Source organism: Drosophila navojoa, chromosome 2, assembly GCF_054131105.1.
Source record: "Drosophila navojoa isolate 15081-1374.11 chromosome 2, UAZ_NAV_1.0, whole genome shotgun sequence".
Lineage (NCBI taxonomy): Eukaryota > Metazoa > Arthropoda > Insecta > Diptera > Drosophilidae > Drosophila > Drosophila navojoa.
The window spans coordinates 20,103,277-20,123,262 of record NC_142890.1 but is presented as its reverse complement, the minus strand read 5'-3'; the positions used below and the strand labels follow the sequence as shown (position 1 = coordinate 20,123,262).

Genomic DNA, 19,986 nt, shown 5'->3' with positions numbered 1-19,986 from the left:
CGACCGGCGTCGACTCGCGAGTCGCGACTCTTTGAGTTACGAATAACAGAGCGAGTAGGAGAGAGCAAAACAACTCGCTCAGCATGACAAGCAGGCAGTCGAATACACTACGATAATGCCAGTCCATATATGTAGCTCTTCCTGGATTGTGATTGGACTCTAAAGTGCTGGGCAGCAGTTGCGCTGCGCTCGAGTCATGCTGACTGAGTGAATCAAACTGATCAGCCAGAGCTTGAGCTGCTGAAGCAGAGTGTAGCGTATTCCAGCTGTCGCTGTGATTTCGCTCTGAAAGTCCACAGAACGAGAGACGCTTTATTTACCGAAATATTCTGAGAATTGCGTTAGTTTTCGTCGCGTTAGCAACGCGTGTGGGTCGCATTTGGCGTTGATCGTGTATAGCAAGCAAGCCGGTGCTCAATGTGCATTTCACCCCGCAGTCATTAATAGTTTAGTAATATTTACTGTGATTAAGAACAGCAACTATCAGAATGTCCCACTCGGAGCGCAGAACCAGTTTCATCGGCCTCGCTCTAATGTGCCTGCTGAGCAGCGCGACGGCCTACAATTACCTCCTTATACTGCCCACCATTGCCCGTTCCCACTACAATGTGGGCTCGGCGCTGGCCAAGGGCCTGGCGGCCGCTGGTCATCAAGTGACACTCGTCTCGCCCTTTCCCCTAAAGACGCCCATCAAGAATATAAACGATTTCCCAGTGCCGAACATACTAAAAGCGATGAGCGGTAAGTAACTCTCCGATCGACACTCGTAATCTTGCCTACGAATTGGAAAAATGCACTTGAACGTATTGTTAATTAAATACCAAGTGTTATATTCAGTTGCGTCAGACACTGTGGAACTAGTTAACAATGTAATGCTCCTGTTTCTTATTTATAGACAACATTCATTTATAAGACAAATTTGTAAAGCAAGTTTGATGTACTTAAGATGTATGTATTATTGATGTACATAGTATATAGAAAATATTCCCTCGGGTATGCTATGAGAGACCCAAGATTATCGCCTTTATAAATAGAATATATAAAAATAGACTTTACAAGTTGATATATATTAGATCATCATGGAATAAGCAACACGCACTAATTTCACTTTTCTCACTTTCTAGGCGATTTAGGCAGCCTCCTTCAAAAGTCGGAAAAGCCGATAATACAACAAATTATTGGATTCTATGCCATGGGTAAGCTAACAACTTTTAAATATATTTTACACAAATATATATCTATATGCATGTATATATAGGCCTACGCATCACAGAAGCGTTGCTAAAGGAACCGAAAATCCAAGAGCTGCGCAAATCCAATCAGACCTTCGACGCTGTCATCAGCGAGGTGTTCCTCAACGAGGCTCATTTCGGTTTGGCCGAGCATTTCAAGGCGCCGCTCATTGGACTTGGCACCTTCGGAGCCATCAGCTGGAACACCGATCTGGTAGGTAGTGAAGCATTTGGGTGCCTGAGTAACGCCAGCTCACAGTTATTCTACCCTATCAGGTTGGATCGCCTTCGCCGCCCTCCTATGTGCCGCACGCGCTGCTCAAGTTCTCGGACCATATGTCGCTGGTCGAGCGCGTCATCAACTTTGCCTTCATCAACTACGAATATCTCTTCATGACGCTGTACTATTTGCCGCAGCAGGAGGTGCTCTATGCCAAGTACTTCCCCGATAACAAGCAGAACTTCTACGAAATGCGCAAGAACACGGCGCTGGTGCTGCTCAACCAGCACGTCTCACTGAGTTTTCCCCGCCCCTACTCGCCCAACATGATCGAGGTGGGCGGCATGCACATCAATCCCAAGCGCCAGCCCCTGCCCCAAGACATTGAGGACTTCATCAAGGGCGCCAAGCACGGCGTCATCTACTTCTCGATGGGCTCCAACTTGAGGAGCAAGGATTTGCCGATGGCAAAGCGTCAGGCTCTAATTGAAACCTTTGGCAAGCTGAAGCAGCGCGTGCTGTGGAAATTCGAGGAGCCCAATTTGGTTGGGAAACCCGCGAATGTCTTTATCTCCGACTGGTTCCCGCAGGACGACATATTGGCCCACGAGAATGTCATCCTCTTCATCACCCACGGCGGTCTGCTCAGCACCACGGAGTCCATTTATCACGGCAAGCCCTTTGTGGGCATTCCCATCTTTGGCGATCAGTTCCTAAATATGGCGCGGGCCGAACAGAATGGCTATGGCCGGACTGTGAACTATGAGGAGCTGACGGCCGAGCGGCTGTTGGCAGCCATCCAACAGCTTCTGCAAGATCCTAACGCCAAGCAACTGGTCAACGAGATGTCCGCACGCTACAAGGATCAGCCGCAGCTGCCGCTGGAGCGTGCCGTCTTCTGGGTGGAGCATGTCAGCAGGCATAAGGGCGCCAGATATCTGCGCAGTGCCTCGCAGGATCTGGACTTTGTGCAGTACCACAATCTGGATGCAATGTTCATACTCTATGGCGGCATTCTGTTTGTCCTCTACTGCCTGATGCTGTTCATACGTCTGGTGTGGCGTGCTCTGCAGCAGTTCTTCATGGGTCGCCAGGCGGCACAGCCCAAGCAGAAACGTCACTAAGCTGAGCTCATACTGGAGTCTGTATTCATATTCGTGTATATTGCTAAATTAAAATTGTATCTGTATTGGTTTGGGTTAGGAGTCCACGGTGCTACTTTGAATGCAGCTCATGCAAATTTCAGTCCGTGCTGCGGTTTAGTTTGGCAGTCGGCATCGAAAATGTAAAATAAAATAGAAAAAAATTTTTATAGAGCCATTGAAGCTTTTATTTTCGGCAGTCTCTAATACAATATACCCTAAGTCCAGTGAGCTTGGGAGTTCTGGATGTAAGGGAGGATTTTTAAAATGTCTGCAACAGTCGAAGGGGGTTGGTGGATTCAAAGCTCAATTACATTAGAGCTGAGTCGATCTTGCAATATTCAACTGTTCGCTGGTATGAACATGAATATCATTATATACTGTCTTTCGATAACTCATCCCATTACCTTTTAATTTCTTAAAATACATGATCTTTTAATTATATATATTATTTTACATCTAGTTGTAATAAGCCTCAAAAATATACTTTTATACTTTAGGTATTCTAACTTATTCCTTCCTTCCCAACCTTATTATCGATTCAGTAAAACTAAAAAAAATATCTCTTGAAAATACTTCCACCATTAATTCTAGAGTCATTTGTTTTGGAAATCAGACACGTCTGAGTCTCACTTTTATAATGATCTCAAAAGTTCATGTATATCAAAAGCTTATCACAACTTTATAGCTATGCTAGGGTGTCTGCTAGTCAGTCACACCCAAGTGGAGCTCTTTTACTCGTTCGCTTTTTGGAGTGTGCGTTTTTGCCTCAATTTTCTTTGTTTCTTTCTTTGGCTAGTTGCACATAGTTAACGCTTCAGTTGTAAAAATGCCCATCAGCGCGTTCAAAATTTTAACAGTGAACCGAGCAGATGTAGTGCCACGGCCACGCCCACGCCCCCTCTGTTAAAAGTGTCCCGTTCCATGCACAGCGCTCAACGCCCAGTTGTTTGCCGGTCGGGCATGGGCGCCGCTGAGTGCTGGGCGGGGGGCTGGGGGCGAGGGAGCGAAGGGGCGCTGTGGTGCTTGGGCTTGGGCTTGTGGGCGTGCGGCGTGCAAAAGGCGTGTAAAAGTTTTAGCGCAACTTATTGAAACTGTTTTGGGCCATGGCCGTGCTGGAAAATCAACGTCCGCGCCGGAAATGTTGGCGGCTGTAATGGCGACGGCCGCATTAAAACTACAAGGCAAGGAATAAAAAAAAAATAAAAATAAAAAAAATATAAAAAACGAAAGAAAATGAAAAAGGAAAATAAAAAAAAAAAATAAAAAAACAAAAGACTAAAAACGGCTGCGAAAACTATGGAAAAGTGCCAGCTAAAAAGAGGCAACTGTTGTTGTTGTTCTCTTATTTTCCTTTTATTTTTCCTTTTTCTGGAAGCCGTTCTTACTGGGCTTCCTGTTGATGCGCTTAAGCGTTGAGCTTTCCAAATTATAATATTTCAAATATTCATTAACTGCTCAGACGAGAGTCTGAATGGGCTACTCTGCACAGTATATAAGGGCCGCTTTAGCTTTAACTCTAGATTTAGCTATTAAGTAGTCTAACCTGAATACTTGATGTAATTCTTGGTAGTGTTGTTTTTATGGCTATAAATAGGGCCGTCATTCCAGTTATATAAAGAAAGAATAAGAGAAATAAAGAAGATCTATTAAAGGCCTCGAGATTTGCTTCAGTACAACGGCTCGTGGCTGTTGCGGTTTCCAGGGTATTCCCCAGTGTGTCATTCTAACGAAGCACTCTCCACTCTCTCAGTGCTCATTGATGTAAATATGAAATGAATTTAAAGCGTTACACTTTATTTCAGTCATGACCTCATTTTTATTCACTTTCTCCAATGGAGTACGAATTGCCTATTTAAAATGTAAATTTAATACTATTTCTCCAGAAACATAAATTTTCTTCAGCATTGTTATATATCGTTGTATACTCTATGAATTAATTATTTTTTCTGTATAATACCAGGCAAGAATTAAAAAATAAATATAAGTAAAATAAAGCTGCTGTACTATAAATATGTGGCGTATACAGCTGAGACGTAGTGTAAATCTCAGAATCTTATTCGCCCATTTTGGATCACATATTGAGTGACAGATGGGGAAAAAACCATACAGGCAGCTATATGTATATGTACATATACACATGTATGTATACCATATAAAAGCCTGCACTTTATTCCCATCAGTATCAGTCGACAATAAGCCGCAAGATGTTCAGCTTCACGGCGTTCGTTTGGCTGCTTTGCTGTGCTGCTGTGCTGGGCGTTGAGGTTCAGTTGGAGCTGGGCCGCATACGTGGAGTTAATCTGACATCGCGGCTGGGCGTGCAGTTCCATGCTTTTCGCGGCATACGCTACGCTGAGCCACCGCTGGGCGAGCTGCGCTTCAGAAATCCCCAGCCCGTGAAGCCCTGGGCACCAGAGACCTTTGATGCCAGCCAGGACGGACCCATGTGCCCGCAGCCGTGGGACAATATGACGGACGTGTCCGAGGACTGTCTGCGCCTGAATGTGTACTCAAAGAATCTGAGTCCAACTGCTCGTCGGCCAGTCATTGTGTTTCTGCATCCCGGCGGCTTCTATGTCTACTCTGGGCAGAGCAAGTACTTGGCCGGTCCGGCGCACTTCATGGATCGCGACTGTGTGCTGGTCTCACTGAACTACCGCCTCGGCAGCCTGGGCTTCCTGGCCACGGGCAGCGCCGATGCCCCCGGCAATGCTGGACTCAAGGATCAGGTACTGGCTCTTCGCTGGATTCAGAAGTATATCCATCTGTTCGGTGGCGATCCGGGCTCGGTGACGCTCCTGGGCTACAGCGCGGGCAGCCTGAGCATTGGCCTGCACATGTTGTCTCCGATGTCCCGGGGCCTGTTCCATCGAGGAATATGCATGAGTGCCTCGCCGTATGGCCAATGGGAATACCCCACATCAGATCTGAAGCTTGCCCAGCGCCAGGCACGCTTGCTCAAGTGCCCGGAGCTACCAGTGAAAGATTTGGTCGCCTGTCTGCGCGGCAAGCCCATGCTGGACTTTGTAAGCTCCTACAACGGCATGTTCGAAATTGGCTGGCACCCTGTGCTGAACTGGCTTCCGGTTATCGAGCAGGACTTTGGCCAGGAGCGTTTTCTGCTCGAGCATCCGTACAAAACGGCTCTGAGCGGAAAGTTCTACAAGGTGCCCCTCATCACGGGCATCACTGAGTTTGAGTTTCTATCGGCCGCCTTCTGTGAGTTGACATATGGGATGAGTTATCCATTCTAATGGCTTTCGCTTATAGACGATCTGCGCAATGAGAGCATACGTCAGAAGCTAAATGATAGGTGGGAGCATTTTGCTCCGATTGTGCTGCTCTATGAGCAGAACACGACCAAATCGCGCGAGGCCAGCGCTGTGCTACGAAGGGAATATTTGGGAAATGGGAACATCCAGAATCCCGCATCTCTCCAGGGTTTGGGCAGGGCCTATAGCGATGCACTCATTGGGCTCGAGTACCATCGCTTTATGAGTTTAATGGCTCCTCACACACCAGTCTTTAGGTACTTCTTCCGCTACAAGGGGCGCTATAGCTTCCTGATGCATCCGGACACCAATCAAACCTTTGGTACATATTGCTTCCTAGTCAAATGCTCGGCCAGGGCTAATTCGGTATTTTTTCAGGCGCTGTGCACCACGATGAGCTCTTATATCTGTTCCGAGTGCCGCTTATAGCTCCAGTGTTCAAAGAGAGCGACCCAGAGAACTTGCTGATCGAGCGGCTGACGCGTCTATGGGTAGAGTTTGCCAGAAAGGGGTAACTATATAAGACATCAGATCGAACATAATATACTAATCTTTGGCCTACTCAGTGATCCCAATAGTGCAACGGACGAATACTTACGTCACGTACAGTGGCCCCAATACAATCGCCAAAATCAGGCGTATTTGGAAATCGATACGAATCTAACGCCAAAAACTGGCAACGTTTATGAAGAGCGTTACAAGATCTGGGATCAGCTCTTTCCCTACCCCAGCTTCTAAATGAATTCTTATGCACATATATATGTATTTATAATTATATATATGAACAAGCATATAAATAGAAATATATGATTTGCATATTAAGAAGCCGTAACGATATATTTTTGAGGAAAATTTGATAAGTGTATCATAGCTGGAAAAGCAATCTCAGCCACTTGAGAAAATATCTTGCAATTTACTATACCAGCAAATCGTTGAGCCCGCCCACACCACACCTCGCACCGCATTCGGAAAACTGTTGTGACAATAAACAAAGCTGCCTCGGCGTGCAAATGGATATGCAAATGGGGCGCTCAATCGACAGGCAAACAACGAGCGGACTGCGAGAAAAGTCAGAGATTCGACTGATTTGCTGCTGGCACATATTTTACAGAGCTTAAAAACGAATCGAATGCATACATATATATTCTTTTGCAATGGGAAAGTGGCTAATATTTTAATATTAATTTTACATTTTTTTCCTCACTGTTAAAGAAATAGAAACAACTTTTAAGTAAAATAAATCTGTTCATAGAATTGATTGCGACGCACGTCCAGCAGCAGCACAATTGATGATAATCGTGTACTCATTAAAGGCTTCGCGACCGCAGAGCAGGACACCAGGCAATTTGCAGCGAATGCGTCTCACGGGATTTTTAAAGGCATTCAACGGCAGCTTTAATTCGATGAAATCATTTACATTTGCATGCCAACAATGGCAGCTGCAGCTTTTTATGCAAAATGTCTGTGCTAATAACAGCTACAACTACATCAACAACAACAACAACAACAACAACAGAAACCAATTGCATATACAGCTCATGAATTTTTGATTACACATTTGGCGCTGCGGCTAAAAATAAGCGACGCACATATAACGGAAGTTGCGCTGCAATTTAATATTACGCATACGCCGCGTATGCCGCGTGTGCAGCTGATTGGACAGCGGTTAATGCATATTTCTGGGTTACCCACACCATAATGAACTGCATAGTAATGAAGCGATATTTATGTATATGCGACCGCGCATCGCAGCTGACCAATGCCACACCCATATATATATATATTATATACCCATATAATCCAATTATATTTTGGCAACTTTAAATAAAGATTGAACATTGAGCAGACATAAATTATATAAAACGCAATCTATGGCGCCCGCTTCTAGCTACAATTGATCTAATGTGCTTACGGAGTATCTACTGACTCTTCAATTTCTGTTTTCCTGCATTCCCCCGACTGCACAGCAGCTTCTGTAACAGGTAAGTTATTATCACTAGGATCAACACGGCCACGCCCACGAAGAGGCCGACTACATCCAGACTGTGATAGGCCACAAAGCTCAGGTCCTGGGCAGCGATGCGCATGTGTGGAGCGCCCTTGTGCCGCAGCACGTACTCCGTCCACCAGATGGCCGTCTCCTGCGGACTCATGGGCTGATCTCGGTAACGAGCCGACATTACTTTCGCTGTTTCGCTAAATTTCGGCTCATTGATCAAGCGCTTTATGGTGTGGACAAACTCGGCGCCTGTCATCTCCTTATGGTCGAGAGCCAGCCCAAAGCCAGCCTGTTTGGCGCGCTCGACGTTCAGAAACTGATCGTAGAAGAAAGGCAGCCCCAGCACCGGCTTGCCATGGTGAATGCTCTCGATGGTGCTCAGCAGGCCGCCGTGGGTGATGAAGAGCTTCACATTGGGATGCGCCAGGATGTCCGGCTGGGGGAACCATTTGCTGATGAACACATTCGGGGGCTTATTCGGCAGCTGATCGTCCTCGAACTTCCAGAGCACACGCTGCGGCAGACTTGCCAGGGCCTGCAGCAGCATCTGCTTGCGCTCGTCTGGCAGGTCCTTGCTCTTGATGTTCGAGCCCAGTGAGAAGTATATAACACCTGCCGAGCCGGCGCCTTGGATGAACTCCTCCATCGCCTTGGGCAAGGGCGCCGGCTTGTGAGCAATATGCAGTCCCCCAACCTCGATCATGTTGGGCACATACGGCCGGGGGAAACTGAGCGAGAAATGTTGATTGAGCAGCACCAGCGAAAAGTTCTTGCTCAACTCCACCAAAGGCTTCTTATGGGCAATGTGTGGAAAGTATTGCTCGTAGAGCTTCACCTGCAGCGGCACATAGACCAGCTTCCAGTTGAGCCAGGCTATGGCAGTCTCGACAAAGTTGTGCACTCGCTCCCAGTAGGTCATGTGATCGGTCAGTCCGACCGTAACGAGCGGTATATAGGAAATCGGCGAAGTGTTGCCCACCAGCTCATCGATGTTCCAGTCCGTGCCGAATGTGGAGATGCCAATGATCGGTGCATCGAAGTGCGCTGCGAAACCGTAGAGCGCATCGGTGCGCAAGGCTTCCACAATGATCAAGTCGAACTGAGCCTTGCCGGGCTGCAGCAGCTCCTGCTGCACCTTCGCATTCTGCAGCACTGTTTTGGTGACACTCAGAAAAAAGTCGTTTATGAAACTGTTCTCCTGCCACGAATTTCTACTGATGTCCAGATCAGCAATGATCTCTGCAATGATCATAAAAAAGACTGATTTAGAATACCGTTCGATCTGCCTAGATTGTAGACGTACCTTCGTAGGACTGAAAGACTTCAGGAACCACAAGGTCATGGAAGTTTTCCACAGGCTTCTTTTGGGGAAAGGCGTTCACCGATGTCACCTGATGGCCGCGAGCCGCGAGGCCCTTCAGATAGGGCACGACGTTGATGTATTGCGAGGGTCCCGGAAAAGGAAATATTGCCAAAATCCGCGCACCATCAAGGAGCTGTGGCAGTGCGGAGAATAACAGCGAAAGGAATAGTCGGAATAAGAGCATCTCGTAGGCCGTGCGATTGCCCACAATTCTCGTGTGCAACTGAACTGCCGAGACACGCTGGGCTTCATGGAAAGCATTGTTCCGCTGAGATTAGAGTGATGGACGTGCATGCGATAACAGCCTTTACAGCGGCGATTACAATCATTTATATGAGCACCGCAGCATGCCGCCACACCCAATCTCACCCATGTAGATCGCAGCGAGCTGTGCCAGCATTTCAGCATTAGATTACTAAATTAGGCTCTGTCTCTGCTGATGCAAGTGCTCGCATATGTAGCTACTCTGGCTGGGCTCGACTGAAATCTCATTTGCGTGCAAAATGTGCCAGTCATGATCATCAGCAAAAATTTGTAATGCTCATTGTGAAGTGGCGAAAATACTGTACTGGCGAAAATACTGTAAGATAAAGGAAAAATAGTACGCTGCTCGCTTACACTGTTTGTCATTGTGTAGCCAAACAAAAGTGCTCCCGGTTGGCATTGAGCTCTCAAAACTGAGAGCCTTGCCTCGAACTTGAAATACTCGTAAAGATAAGGCTTGTGGACTCTGAAAGATATCAGTTGAGTGTTGTGTTTATAGCTCTCTAATCTACTTATCTAATTGTAAGGCGTCAGTCTACTTAGTATAATAGACATGTTTAATGGCTGTGCCACACACAATTCAATGGATTTTTTTGAATATTACTACATCTTGAGTAGAATAAAAAATCTGAAAAATATTTGAGTATTTCCTTGACTTCTTAAACTGGCTTTCTGGTAAGCATATTGGTATATTACAGTTTTATTTGATTTATTATAATTATTATAGAAAATAATTATAATAATTATTGTTTATTATTATTATTATTATTATTATTATTATTTATTATCATTATCATTCTTCTTCTTCTTCATTATTATTCTTACTTCTTATTATTAGTATTATTATTCTTATTATGTCTTATTATTTATTCTTCTTATTCATTATTATTATTCTTCTTCATTCTTATTCTTATTCTTCTTATTCTCTTCTTCTTATTCTTCTTCTTCTTCTTATTATTCTTCTTATTATTCGTATTCCTTCTTCATTACTTCTTCTATTCTTCTTCTTCTTTTCTTCTTCTTTTCTTCTTCTTCTTCTTCTTCTTCTTCTTCTTCTTCTCTTCTTCTTCTTCTTCTTCTTATTCTTCTTCTTCTTCTTCTTCTTCTTCTTCTTCTTCTTCTTATTCTTCTTGTTCTTCTTCTTTTCTTCTCCTTCTTTCTTCTTTTAGTCTTCTTCTCATCACCTCAACCAAAATTAATTAATTTCTCAATAGAATATAATAAAAATCTCCCATCAGAGTGCCTCGAACGCCATGTCATGGCTGTTATAAGTACAATGTTACATTATATTAACAAGAAAAATCAAATGTGCTAACGTTAGTTTATTAGTTAACCGTCAAAATGGCCATTTCAATCTTTCCTCATAACTGTTGGCATTACTGGGTTTTCTTATCAAAGTCACTCTTCATGCCACGCCTACCAATAATATTTTGCACAAATCTCAAGAATATCGAGAAGATTAACAACAACAACAATACAATAATGAACGCCAAGCCACATAGCAGCCCCCAGGTGTCCAGGCCGTGGAGCTGAGCCATGTTCAGGTCGCGCGACGCTGATCGCAGGTGCGGTGCGCCGTTGTGGCGCAGTACATACTCTGTCCACCAGATGGCGCGCTCCAGCGGCGTGTCCTTCTGATCGGCATATAGCTTCGACTTAAGCTGTGCCGCTTGCGTGTAGCTCTCGTTGCTGAGCAGCTCCAGAATCTCATCTTGCAGCTCAGCTGCCGTCATGGTCCACAAATTCAGGGATAGTCCGAAGCCCGCTTGCTTGGCGCGCTGCACATTCAAGTGCTGGTCGTAGAAGACGGGCAGCCCCAGCACCGGCTTGCCGAAGTAGATGCTCTCGATGGTGCTCAGCAGGCCGCCGTGTGTGATGAAGAGCTTCACATTGGGATGCGCCAGGATGTCCGGCTGGGGGAACCATTGGCTAATGAGCACATTGGCTGGCCGATTCGTTAACTCTTCCGCCTCGAATTTCCACAGAACGCGCTGCTTGAGCTTGCCAAAGGCTTGCAGCAGCACTTCCCGCCTGGCCACGGGCAGATCGGCGCTCTTGATGTTCGAGCCCATTGAGAAATATATAACGCCATGCTCGGCCTCAGCCACAAACTTGGCCAGGTCGTCGGGCAGCGGCTGAGGCTCTCTCGAGTGCTGCAAGTGCAGGCCGCCCACTTCAATCATGTTGGGCAGATAGGGACGCGGATAGCTGAGCGTGAAGTGCTGGCCCAGCAGCATCAGCGAGAAGCTGTCCAGCACCTGCTCCAGTGTGCGGCTGGCATTGGGAAAGTATTTCGCATAGAGCCGCTCCTGGCTGGGCAAATGGACCAGGCGCCTGTGCACCCAGCTCAGGCTGGCGTCCCACACGTTCCACAGCCGCTGCTCGTAGCTCATGCGCTCGGTGCGCGACGAGAGGAGCATGGGGTTACAGGAGAGTGGCGATAGGTTGCCCATCAGCTCATCGATGTGGCGATCTGTGCCGTACGAGGAGATGCCCATGGTCAGTGCCTTGAAGTGCTGCGCCAGACCGAACAATGCCTCGGTCTGCACAGTCTCAAGCAATACCAGATCGAAAGTCTCGTCGCCGCGCAGCAGCTGCTGCACCTTGTCATCTTCCAGCACGCAGCTCGTCAGCACGTTCAGGAACTCCGTGGTCATGGTGAGCGTTGTCCACTGGCTGGCCTGCTGATTGTAGTCCGCACTGCCAAAAGCTAGTCCGGATTATCTTATCTTGCGCACTTACATTGATAAGGGATAATAATCTCACCTGCCATTATCTCGTGTATTTTAGTCGCGCCAATTACTCTAAAATTCGGCGACATTTCCCGGCTGCCGAAAGTATTTATGACCGTAACATTGTGATCTCTTCTGGCCAGCTCTTTAAGGTACTGCTCCGCGAATATGTACTGCGACTTGCCGGGGAATGGAAAAACTGCCAATATCTTGGCGCCCTGCACGCCCCCAGCCAGCTGCTGGAGCAGCCCCACGAGAATCCCCAAGCAAAGCAGCTGCATTTTCGGACTACAGCAAAACAGTAAACCAAATGGGCTGGCGGTTCGCTCCTAACTGAAGATTAACAATCGAAAGTGTTTTCAATGATCGCTATTTTGTGGAAATTGAAGGCCGCCAGTTAGAAAACACAAAAATTGTTGAAGCGTAACGTAGCTCCCGTTTTATATATGTACATCTATATATTTTATTAGTATTTTCATTTATTTTTAGCACAGCTTAAGTATACTATGTGGGCGCTGCTCGGTCAACGGCACGCGTTTGACAACAAATTTGTTTGTTTACTAATTTTCTGTTGTTATGTAAGAGTCGAGTCGTCGTTGCTCTCACGCTCCATCACTATGTGTCTCTCTCGCTCTCCCTGTTGCTGTTTATGTCTGTATCTCTCGCTCTCGCTCTCTTGCTGTCTCGCTCAACTTAAGCTTTTTTGCCGTGTTTTTAGTATACAACGTCGTCCGCTCTGTCCGCACTATAGAGCGTATATTATAGAGCGACGCTTTCCAGTTTCAATTAAGTTTTGACTCTCTCGGAGAATAGAATTTGTTGATGCTCGTACAACACACAAATTGTTGACTAGGTGCCGCATGATTTATGAACTTAATTATTATTGTTATGATGAGCTTTAAAATCATAATAACAATTTTTTAGTTTTCGTTTGAATTGTAATCTTTATTTTATTATATTGCTAAAAATAGTTTTCGACAATACTTAACAATAGATAATACTCTATAATATGGTTTACACACATAAACACTTACACCATCCACACTTATCCACACAAACATTTCCATTGATTAAAAAGCGTAATTGCCATTCGCTGATAAGATAACGGAATATGTGACCGGTTCGACGACTGCTTTCTATGGCTGCCTGTTTTTAATTATCTTGTGCAGCACATAGAGCAGGAGGCAAACGGGCAGGCCAATGCGGCCGACGATTACTAAGAGATTGTCCAGGCAATAGTAGTCCAGCACCTTGATGTGGGAGCTGGAAATGCGCATATAGGGTGCGCCCTTGTGGCGCAGCACGTACTCCGTCCAGTAGACGGCCAGGTCCAGTGGATGCAGGGGCTGATCCCGTATGCGTTCCGAGAGCTTGATCGCATTTTGTTTGTATTGGGGCTGCTCCAGGATTTGCTTGATTGCTTTGACAAAGTCTAGCCTCGTCATGGTGTTGATGTCCAGCAGCTCGCCCACGCCCCTCTCGCGCAGGCACTCCATGTTGCGAAACTGGTCGAAGAACAAGGGCAGACCCAGCACGGGCTTGCCGAAGTGGGCGGCCTCCAAGACACTCAGCATGCCGCCATGGTTGATCAGGAGGCGCACGTTGGGGTGCGCGAGGAGGGCTTGGAGTGGCAGCCACTGGCTGAAGTAGATACTGCTGCTGTTCACCGCAGGATGGGAATCGTCCTCGAATTTCCAGATGACACGCTGAGGCAGCGTCTGAAAAGCCTCGGCCATCAGTGCCTGCGTCGCTGGCGACAGGTGCCGGCTCTGCACCTCCAAGCCCAGACACATGATAATCACTCCATGCTGCGCCCCTTCTATAAACTCGAGCAGCTCCGGCGGCAGCCTTTCCACCACCTTTGGCACATGCATGCCGCCCACCTCAACCAAGCTGGGCACATTCGAGCGTGCAGGGAAGAGGCTGAAGTGCTGATTCAGCAACACGATCGAGAAGCTCTGTCGTATGTCCATGAATCCCTGGCTGAGGTTGCCAAAGAAATGTTCGTGCACTGATCGCATCGATGGCAACAAGATGAGCTTGTGTATCAGCCACTCCTCCGCGATGAGGATCCAGTTGTTGATGCGGTCCAGCAGCGTCACGGCGCGCTTAAAGCCACTGGGCATAAGGGGCTCAAGGGATGAGGAGGGAATGTAGCCCACCAAGGTGTCCACGTTCCAATCCGATCCACAGGTGGCCAGACCAACTAGACTGGCATTGAAATGCGTCGCCAGCCCGAAGAGCGCATCCGTGTACGAGGGCTCTATGAGCACCAGATCATAACTCGCATTGGAATTGAGGAGCGCTTGCACCGCGGGCGTGGAGAGCACATTTAGATTTATCTTGATGAAGTACTTTCTGATGAAGTCCATCTCCACCCATCGGGACGTTACCGTAAACGATTCAGGATTGTAATCTGTTTTGGAATGAGCATTTTCAGAATGCGTTTTGAGTTAATTTAGTAAATCTAATAAACAATGTTGACATCATTTCATTTCATAACTTTGTTTTAAATATTTAATTTACCTATTTTAATGCAATAAATTGGAAAATTACCTCTAATAAAGAGTTTAGAATTTTAAAATTATTTTAATATAATTTCCATAATTTAAAAAACAAAATCTATAAGATAATTTATATAATTTAATTTTAATATTTAAAAAAATTATGTATTCAAATATTTTTACCAATGATTTTTTTATTATTTTAATTGAATTTAAAATATGATACCTAGTAAAGAATTTTAAGAGTGAACTTTAATTTTATTTAATTTGGTTTCCGTAATATTAGAAATTATCTTTAATATAGAATTTAGAATTTTTTTAACTAATTTCAATTTAATATCTAAAAAAATTTTAAATTGAATTTTAATAATTTAAAGTAATATCAAATATCAAATAATTATAATAGCGCAATTTTATTTAATTAAACTGCCCCTTATATATAAATTTGAAGGTGCATTTTTATTTTATTTTATTATTATTTAAATAATTTATTTCTTTAAATAATTTTAAAATTTATCCCTAATAAATAATTTTAATAGTGAATACTTATTTATTTGAATTTACGTTCAATTCATTCATAATTATCTCTTCCACTCACCAAATGTTGCGTTATAGTGCTCGCTGATGCGTATCGAATGCAGCTGCTCAACCACTTCGCAGCTCTTAAGGTTGTGTATCAGCGTCAGCTGATGACCCCGCTCCAGCAGCGCCAGCAGGTAGGGCGTCAGTAGCATGCACTGCGAGTGCATATCATAGGGGAACACGGCCAATATTCTGCCAGCCCAGACCCGGCAGCCCGACAGCAGTAATGTCATGAGGGCTAGGCCCCCAATCCGCAGCAGCTGCAGCCGCATTGTGCAAGCCGCCCGTTCACAGTGCGGAATCCAACTGAAGTGGAGAGATGCTCGCCATTTACCCCTCAACCAACTACCCATAGCAGCGCACTGATAAGATTAGCCCTGCTCTGCCTACCTCTGCCCACAATCGACCCAGGCCCGTCGATAATTTCAATAATGCCCAGTGCGAGCGCGCCCAGTGATATGCGCGGACGTGGCGGCGGAGCAGCGCAGCTCATGTGGGCGATGGCTTGACGGCGTTGAGTGTGTGCTTTCACCTGCCTGCATTTCAGCCTTATTTTCGCGCTTTCTGTGTGCGAGTCCATATAGAGCGAATGCCGACAAAGGCCTCAAGTAAAAATAATCTCAGCTGGCAATCGCTTCAGCTTTAAGTGTCCTCGATGCAGCCGAGCTGAAGCCTGAGTAGTTCCTTTCATCTTTGGGCACGACAAGCAGCAAAAGTCGGACAACATCTACATCCAACTGTAGAACAGCCTTGTTTTAGCTATTGGCTTCTAGAAAAGCTCTACTGTGCAGCTTCCATGCTCTGTGTGTCTTCCCACTATGATAAATTTGGATTGGGGAATAAATAGTATTCTCACAATGTCGATATTGAATCTGAAGACATCATTGTAGAGAAGCTTGGACATGCGGATAAGTCCATTTCCCAGAGGACTGATTCTTCATATCATATTAAAGTCTAGGTTTATTGTCTGTATTTTCTTCTCCATAAGTCGCTCAGCTACAAGTTGAGCACTCTCGTATAGCTGCGCTCACTAGCTCGCTTCTCTGCTCTTTTTATTTTCAGCTGTTATCAGTTGATAACGACACGGCAATTAATATGTATTATTTCTTTATAGATAGCACCTTGATAAGCACGCAAATGTGTATAGTTTTGCCAAATAAACTTTAGTATCTTTAAATATTTTAGATTTTTTATGACTTTTATTAAATAATCAACAACTTCTATATCTGAAGGCCAATCAATATTTATTTTCAGTAAACAATCAAAACAAATCAATTTGCAGAGTCTGCTTTTCCTGTTGCTGCCAATATTGAAATGCAACTGAAACGGTATTCGGCCCACTCGTCGTTGGGAGTCGATATCAATGCCAATGCCAGTGATAAGATTAGTTGCACTCTCCACAGCTGAGTCCTCAGACTATCCAAGTCCGGCGATAGCTTCAATAGAGCCCAGTACGAACGCGAGCATTGAAATGTTCGGTCGTGGTGCCGCACTATGATGGGGCACTTGAGTGGCGCTTTGCTAGTAATCGGTGTTTGCCTACAGCAGGCACTTGCTGCCAATATTTTAGCCATATTTTCATATAGCTCTGCGTCGTCATTCCTGTTCCTGACGCCCTACATGACGGCGCTTGTCCAGAAGGGCCATCAGGTAACCATCATCTCAGCTGGAAGGAAATATTTACCGGACATCGACGGCGCTCGTCATATACGGGTCAACGCGCTGGATCACTTAATGGCAGGTGAGCAATAGATGAAACACACACAAGGTATACGAATTCGATCTTTGATTGCAGTGGAATATGCTCTTGAAAGGAGGCTAGCAATTTTACAATTGTTAATAGAAATCTTTGGGTTATCTTTATGCCATGCAGTTCACTCTTTACATTCCATTAATTGATATTCGAATATTTCAACAAAAATTGTAGATGTTAGAGAGTCAACCGTTGACATGAAGTTTCCCTTGGCCAAGTGGGAAGAGGCCTCGTTCGTCGCATCGTTCTTCTACAAGTCCTCGAACTGTGTGCTCAGTGAGCCGGGTGTCCAGGCGCTGCTCCAGGATGCGAGTGCCCAGTTCGACATGGTGATAGTCGAAGCAACGTTCACAGATGCACTTTTTGGCTTTGCACACCACTTCAAGGCCCCGCTGGTGGGGCTGTCGATCTGTGGAACCTCTTGGAGCATTAACTACCTGGCTGGCAATAGGGCCATCAGTGTGTACGAGCCAATAGTGGCAAATGGCTATTCGAATGGGTTCAGCATTCTGAATAAGATCAGGAACTGGATATACATCACAGAGGAGTGGCTGCTGGAGCAGATGGTGTATCTGCCCAAGCAGTTGGCCCTGTATAAGCGCTACTTCCATGAAAGTGCGGAGAGTCTATATAATATTCGGCAAAACTTCGCTCTGGTGCTGATCAATCAGCACTTCAGCCTGGGGCGGGCCCGCTCCAACGTTCCCAATGTCATCGAGGTGGCGGGCATGCACCTGGAACAGCCGTGCGCTGAGCTCGATGAGGAGCTTCAGCAATTTGTGGATGCAGCCGAGCATGGAGTCATCATCTTCTCGATGGGATTGGAGGTAGCTGCGAGCTGGCTCCCGCCCATGCTGGTCGAAATGATGCTGCAAAGCTTTCAGCAGCTGCAGCAGCGCGTCGTCTTCAAATTTGAGGAGCCGCTGCCCAACAAATCGGATCAAGTATATGTGAGACAAATATTGCCGCAGCGGGCTTTGTTGGCTCATCCGAATGTGAAATTGTTCATCACCAATGCCGGAGTCTTGAGCATTATTGAGAGCGCCTATTACGGGGTGCCCATGCTGTGTGTGCCGCTGTTTTACGATCAGTTCGCCAACTCCGAGCTAATGAAGCAATCCGGACTGGCTCAAATACTGGATCCGTCCACGATGACTGTTGATTCCATAACGAAGTTAATAAAGGAGCTCATCGAGAATCCGTTTTATTCAGAAAATGCGCATCAAACATCCAGGAGGCTGCGCGACATGCCCATGACTCCGCTGCAGAACGCCGTCTGGTGGACTGAATATGTGCTGCGCCACAAAGGTGCTCCGCATATGCGCATTTGGAAGGAAGATATGTCCATCGTACAGTACTACAATCTGGGCTTCATATCGGTTCTAGTTCTCCGATCTGGATTGGCCGTACTGCTCATTGTCTGCGTGGGCCTTAAGCTAGTCAGTGTTCTGCTGCGGCGTTCACGATTTCGTCTGACTGTTCCGCTGCTCTACTGAGGACTGATAGAAGTGGGAAAGAGAGACAGACTGCGAGAGGAAACGATAATGGTGAGAGAGAGGCAAAGTCATTGAGTTAGAGAGAGTGCGGAGTGAGACAGATGTACAAAGAGAGTGAGGGAGGTAGATAGATAGAGAGTGAGAGAAAGAGTGATGGATATAGAATGAAAGAGAGAGAGAGAGAGAGATTGCTATGAAGAGAAAGAGTTGCAAAGTGAAGAGAACTTTAGAGTGCTTTGCTGTAATGCCACAATAATCGATAAGTCGCTAAGCGACAATAGATAAAACATGAACAAAGGGTGGGTGTTTTAAATCTTTAAATAGAAAATATGAAATAAAGCATACAACATTAATGTATTTAATTTTTAATATTTTTAATTTATAATAAAAGTCTACAAAAATATTTATTTATTTACATAGGAGTTTATTAATATTACTTTACTTAATACGCTTGCAGTATATTTAGTATAATAAATAAAAGCTAAATGCCTAGAAAATACTGTACAATAATAATTACTATACATAAAATAAGATAAAAGCAATTTTTAATACATTTTACATTAGATTGCTTTTAATTGGCTCATTGGCGAGTGGCCAGGGAAAAGGGTCGAACATTCCAAGTGCACTGGGTAACTGCTAGGTATATTCTAATTGGAAAACTTTTTATCACAGAGCGGTCATTATCTATCTATCTATACCTTGGGCACCCACCCACCTGTCACAGGTGCAACCGCGCTCATTACGCATTTTACATCAATCAGCACGTGCCCAGCATGTCTGAAACTCTTTCTTAACGATCTTTTTTATTTTATTTTATGTTTCTTTTCCTTTTTTATTTCTGCCAAAAGGAAAAATTTAAAATAAAAGGGAAAACTGGAGAAAACATTAAAATGCGCAGTCAAAGCCGGGGAAAAAGTGCGCACAATTGCGCTCATAATTGCGGGGTAAAATACCCAGAAACGTGCCCGGCCACAGGCAGGGGCTGGACAAAGGTACGCATTTGGTCATTGAAGCGTTAGGCGACTGTCCCTGGCTACCGGCCAAAACAACGACGCGGCTAACAAGGAAACCGAATAGAGCAAAGGCTGCAGCACAACAAAAATATTAATTGGCCCCGGCTAGCGAAAAGCTGACCGAATAATGCTTACAATTTAGTCGAATTTATTCGTTCTGCTGACTTCTTTTCACTCGTCTGTAGTTTTCCAAACATGCTTTGAAGTTGCGCCGTAATTGAAAGAAATTGCTCATATTTGTAGCGAAAATTGAAGAGGAAAACAATTTGCTTTAAACCGAATATGGGCAAAGCCAAGCATGCAAATAAGTTGGCTCCGAGATCAACCCACGACAATGGCCGGAATTGTGCTCAACGTGTTGTCAATTTGATGTTTATTGCAGATTTTTATTTGATTTTATGTTGGACCATT

General features: G+C 45.2%; 6 protein-coding genes across 7 annotated transcripts; 3 read left to right on the top strand and 3 right to left on the bottom strand.

Moving 5' to 3' along the window:
* The first annotated feature begins 334 nt into the window (after positions 1–334).
* On the top strand, positions 335–2,768 carry LOC108660374 (UDP-glycosyltransferase UGT5). Its single transcript, XM_018113748.3, has 4 exons — positions 335–741; positions 1,125–1,196; positions 1,259–1,446; positions 1,509–2,768. Exons 1-4 carry the CDS (start codon positions 489–491, stop codon positions 2,574–2,576), a joined length of 1,581 nt encoding a protein of 526 aa, XP_017969237.1. The 5' UTR covers positions 335–488; the 3' UTR covers positions 2,577–2,768.
* Positions 2,769–4,762: 1,994 nt separating this feature from the next.
* Positions 4,763–6,609, top strand: LOC108660210 (juvenile hormone esterase). The gene is made up of 4 exons (XM_018113529.3): positions 4,763–5,816; positions 5,868–6,191; positions 6,248–6,380; positions 6,436–6,609. Exons 1-4 carry the CDS (start codon positions 4,802–4,804, stop codon positions 6,605–6,607), a joined length of 1,644 nt encoding a protein of 547 aa, XP_017969018.1. The 5' UTR covers positions 4,763–4,801; the 3' UTR covers positions 6,608–6,609.
* A 1,043-nt stretch (positions 6,610–7,652) lies between these two features.
* On the bottom strand, positions 7,653–9,470 carry LOC108660211 (UDP-glycosyltransferase UGT5). The gene is made up of 2 exons (XM_018113531.3): positions 9,172–9,470; positions 7,653–9,107 (listed from the first exon to the last, which is right to left on the bottom strand). Exons 1-2 carry the CDS (start codon positions 9,413–9,415, stop codon positions 7,789–7,791), a joined length of 1,563 nt encoding a protein of 520 aa, XP_017969020.1. The 5' UTR covers positions 9,416–9,470; the 3' UTR covers positions 7,653–7,788.
* Positions 9,471–10,838: 1,368 nt separating this feature from the next.
* On the bottom strand, positions 10,839–12,875 carry Ugt35A1 (UDP-glycosyltransferase family 35 member A1). Of its 2 annotated transcripts, none has more exons than XM_089265454.1 (2): positions 12,262–12,432; positions 10,839–12,195 (listed from the first exon to the last, which is right to left on the bottom strand). In XM_089265454.1, exon 2 carries the CDS (start codon positions 12,150–12,152, stop codon positions 10,872–10,874), a length of 1,281 nt encoding a protein of 426 aa, XP_089121580.1. In that variant the 5' UTR covers positions 12,153–12,195; positions 12,262–12,432; the 3' UTR covers positions 10,839–10,871. The 2 variants fall into 2 exon arrangements, with proteins under 2 accessions (XP_089121580.1, XP_017968589.3); XM_018113100.3 differs by having other exon boundaries at positions 10,857–12,205; positions 12,262–12,875.
* Positions 12,876–13,208: 333 nt separating this feature from the next.
* On the bottom strand, positions 13,209–15,870 carry Ugt304A1 (UDP-glycosyltransferase family 304 member A1). The gene is made up of 2 exons (XM_018100701.3): positions 15,330–15,870; positions 13,209–14,643 (listed from the first exon to the last, which is right to left on the bottom strand). Exons 1-2 carry the CDS (start codon positions 15,664–15,666, stop codon positions 13,364–13,366), a joined length of 1,617 nt encoding a protein of 538 aa, XP_017956190.2. The 5' UTR covers positions 15,667–15,870; the 3' UTR covers positions 13,209–13,363.
* A 766-nt stretch (positions 15,871–16,636) lies between these two features.
* On the top strand, positions 16,637–18,977 carry Ugt303A1 (UDP-glycosyltransferase family 303 member A1). The gene is made up of 2 exons (XM_018098207.3): positions 16,637–17,054; positions 17,241–18,977. The coding sequence occupies exons 1-2, from the start codon at positions 16,808–16,810 to the stop codon at positions 18,560–18,562; spliced, it is 1,569 nt and encodes a 522-aa protein (XP_017953696.1). The 5' UTR covers positions 16,637–16,807; the 3' UTR covers positions 18,563–18,977.
* The last annotated feature ends 1,009 nt before the right edge of the window (positions 18,978–19,986 follow it).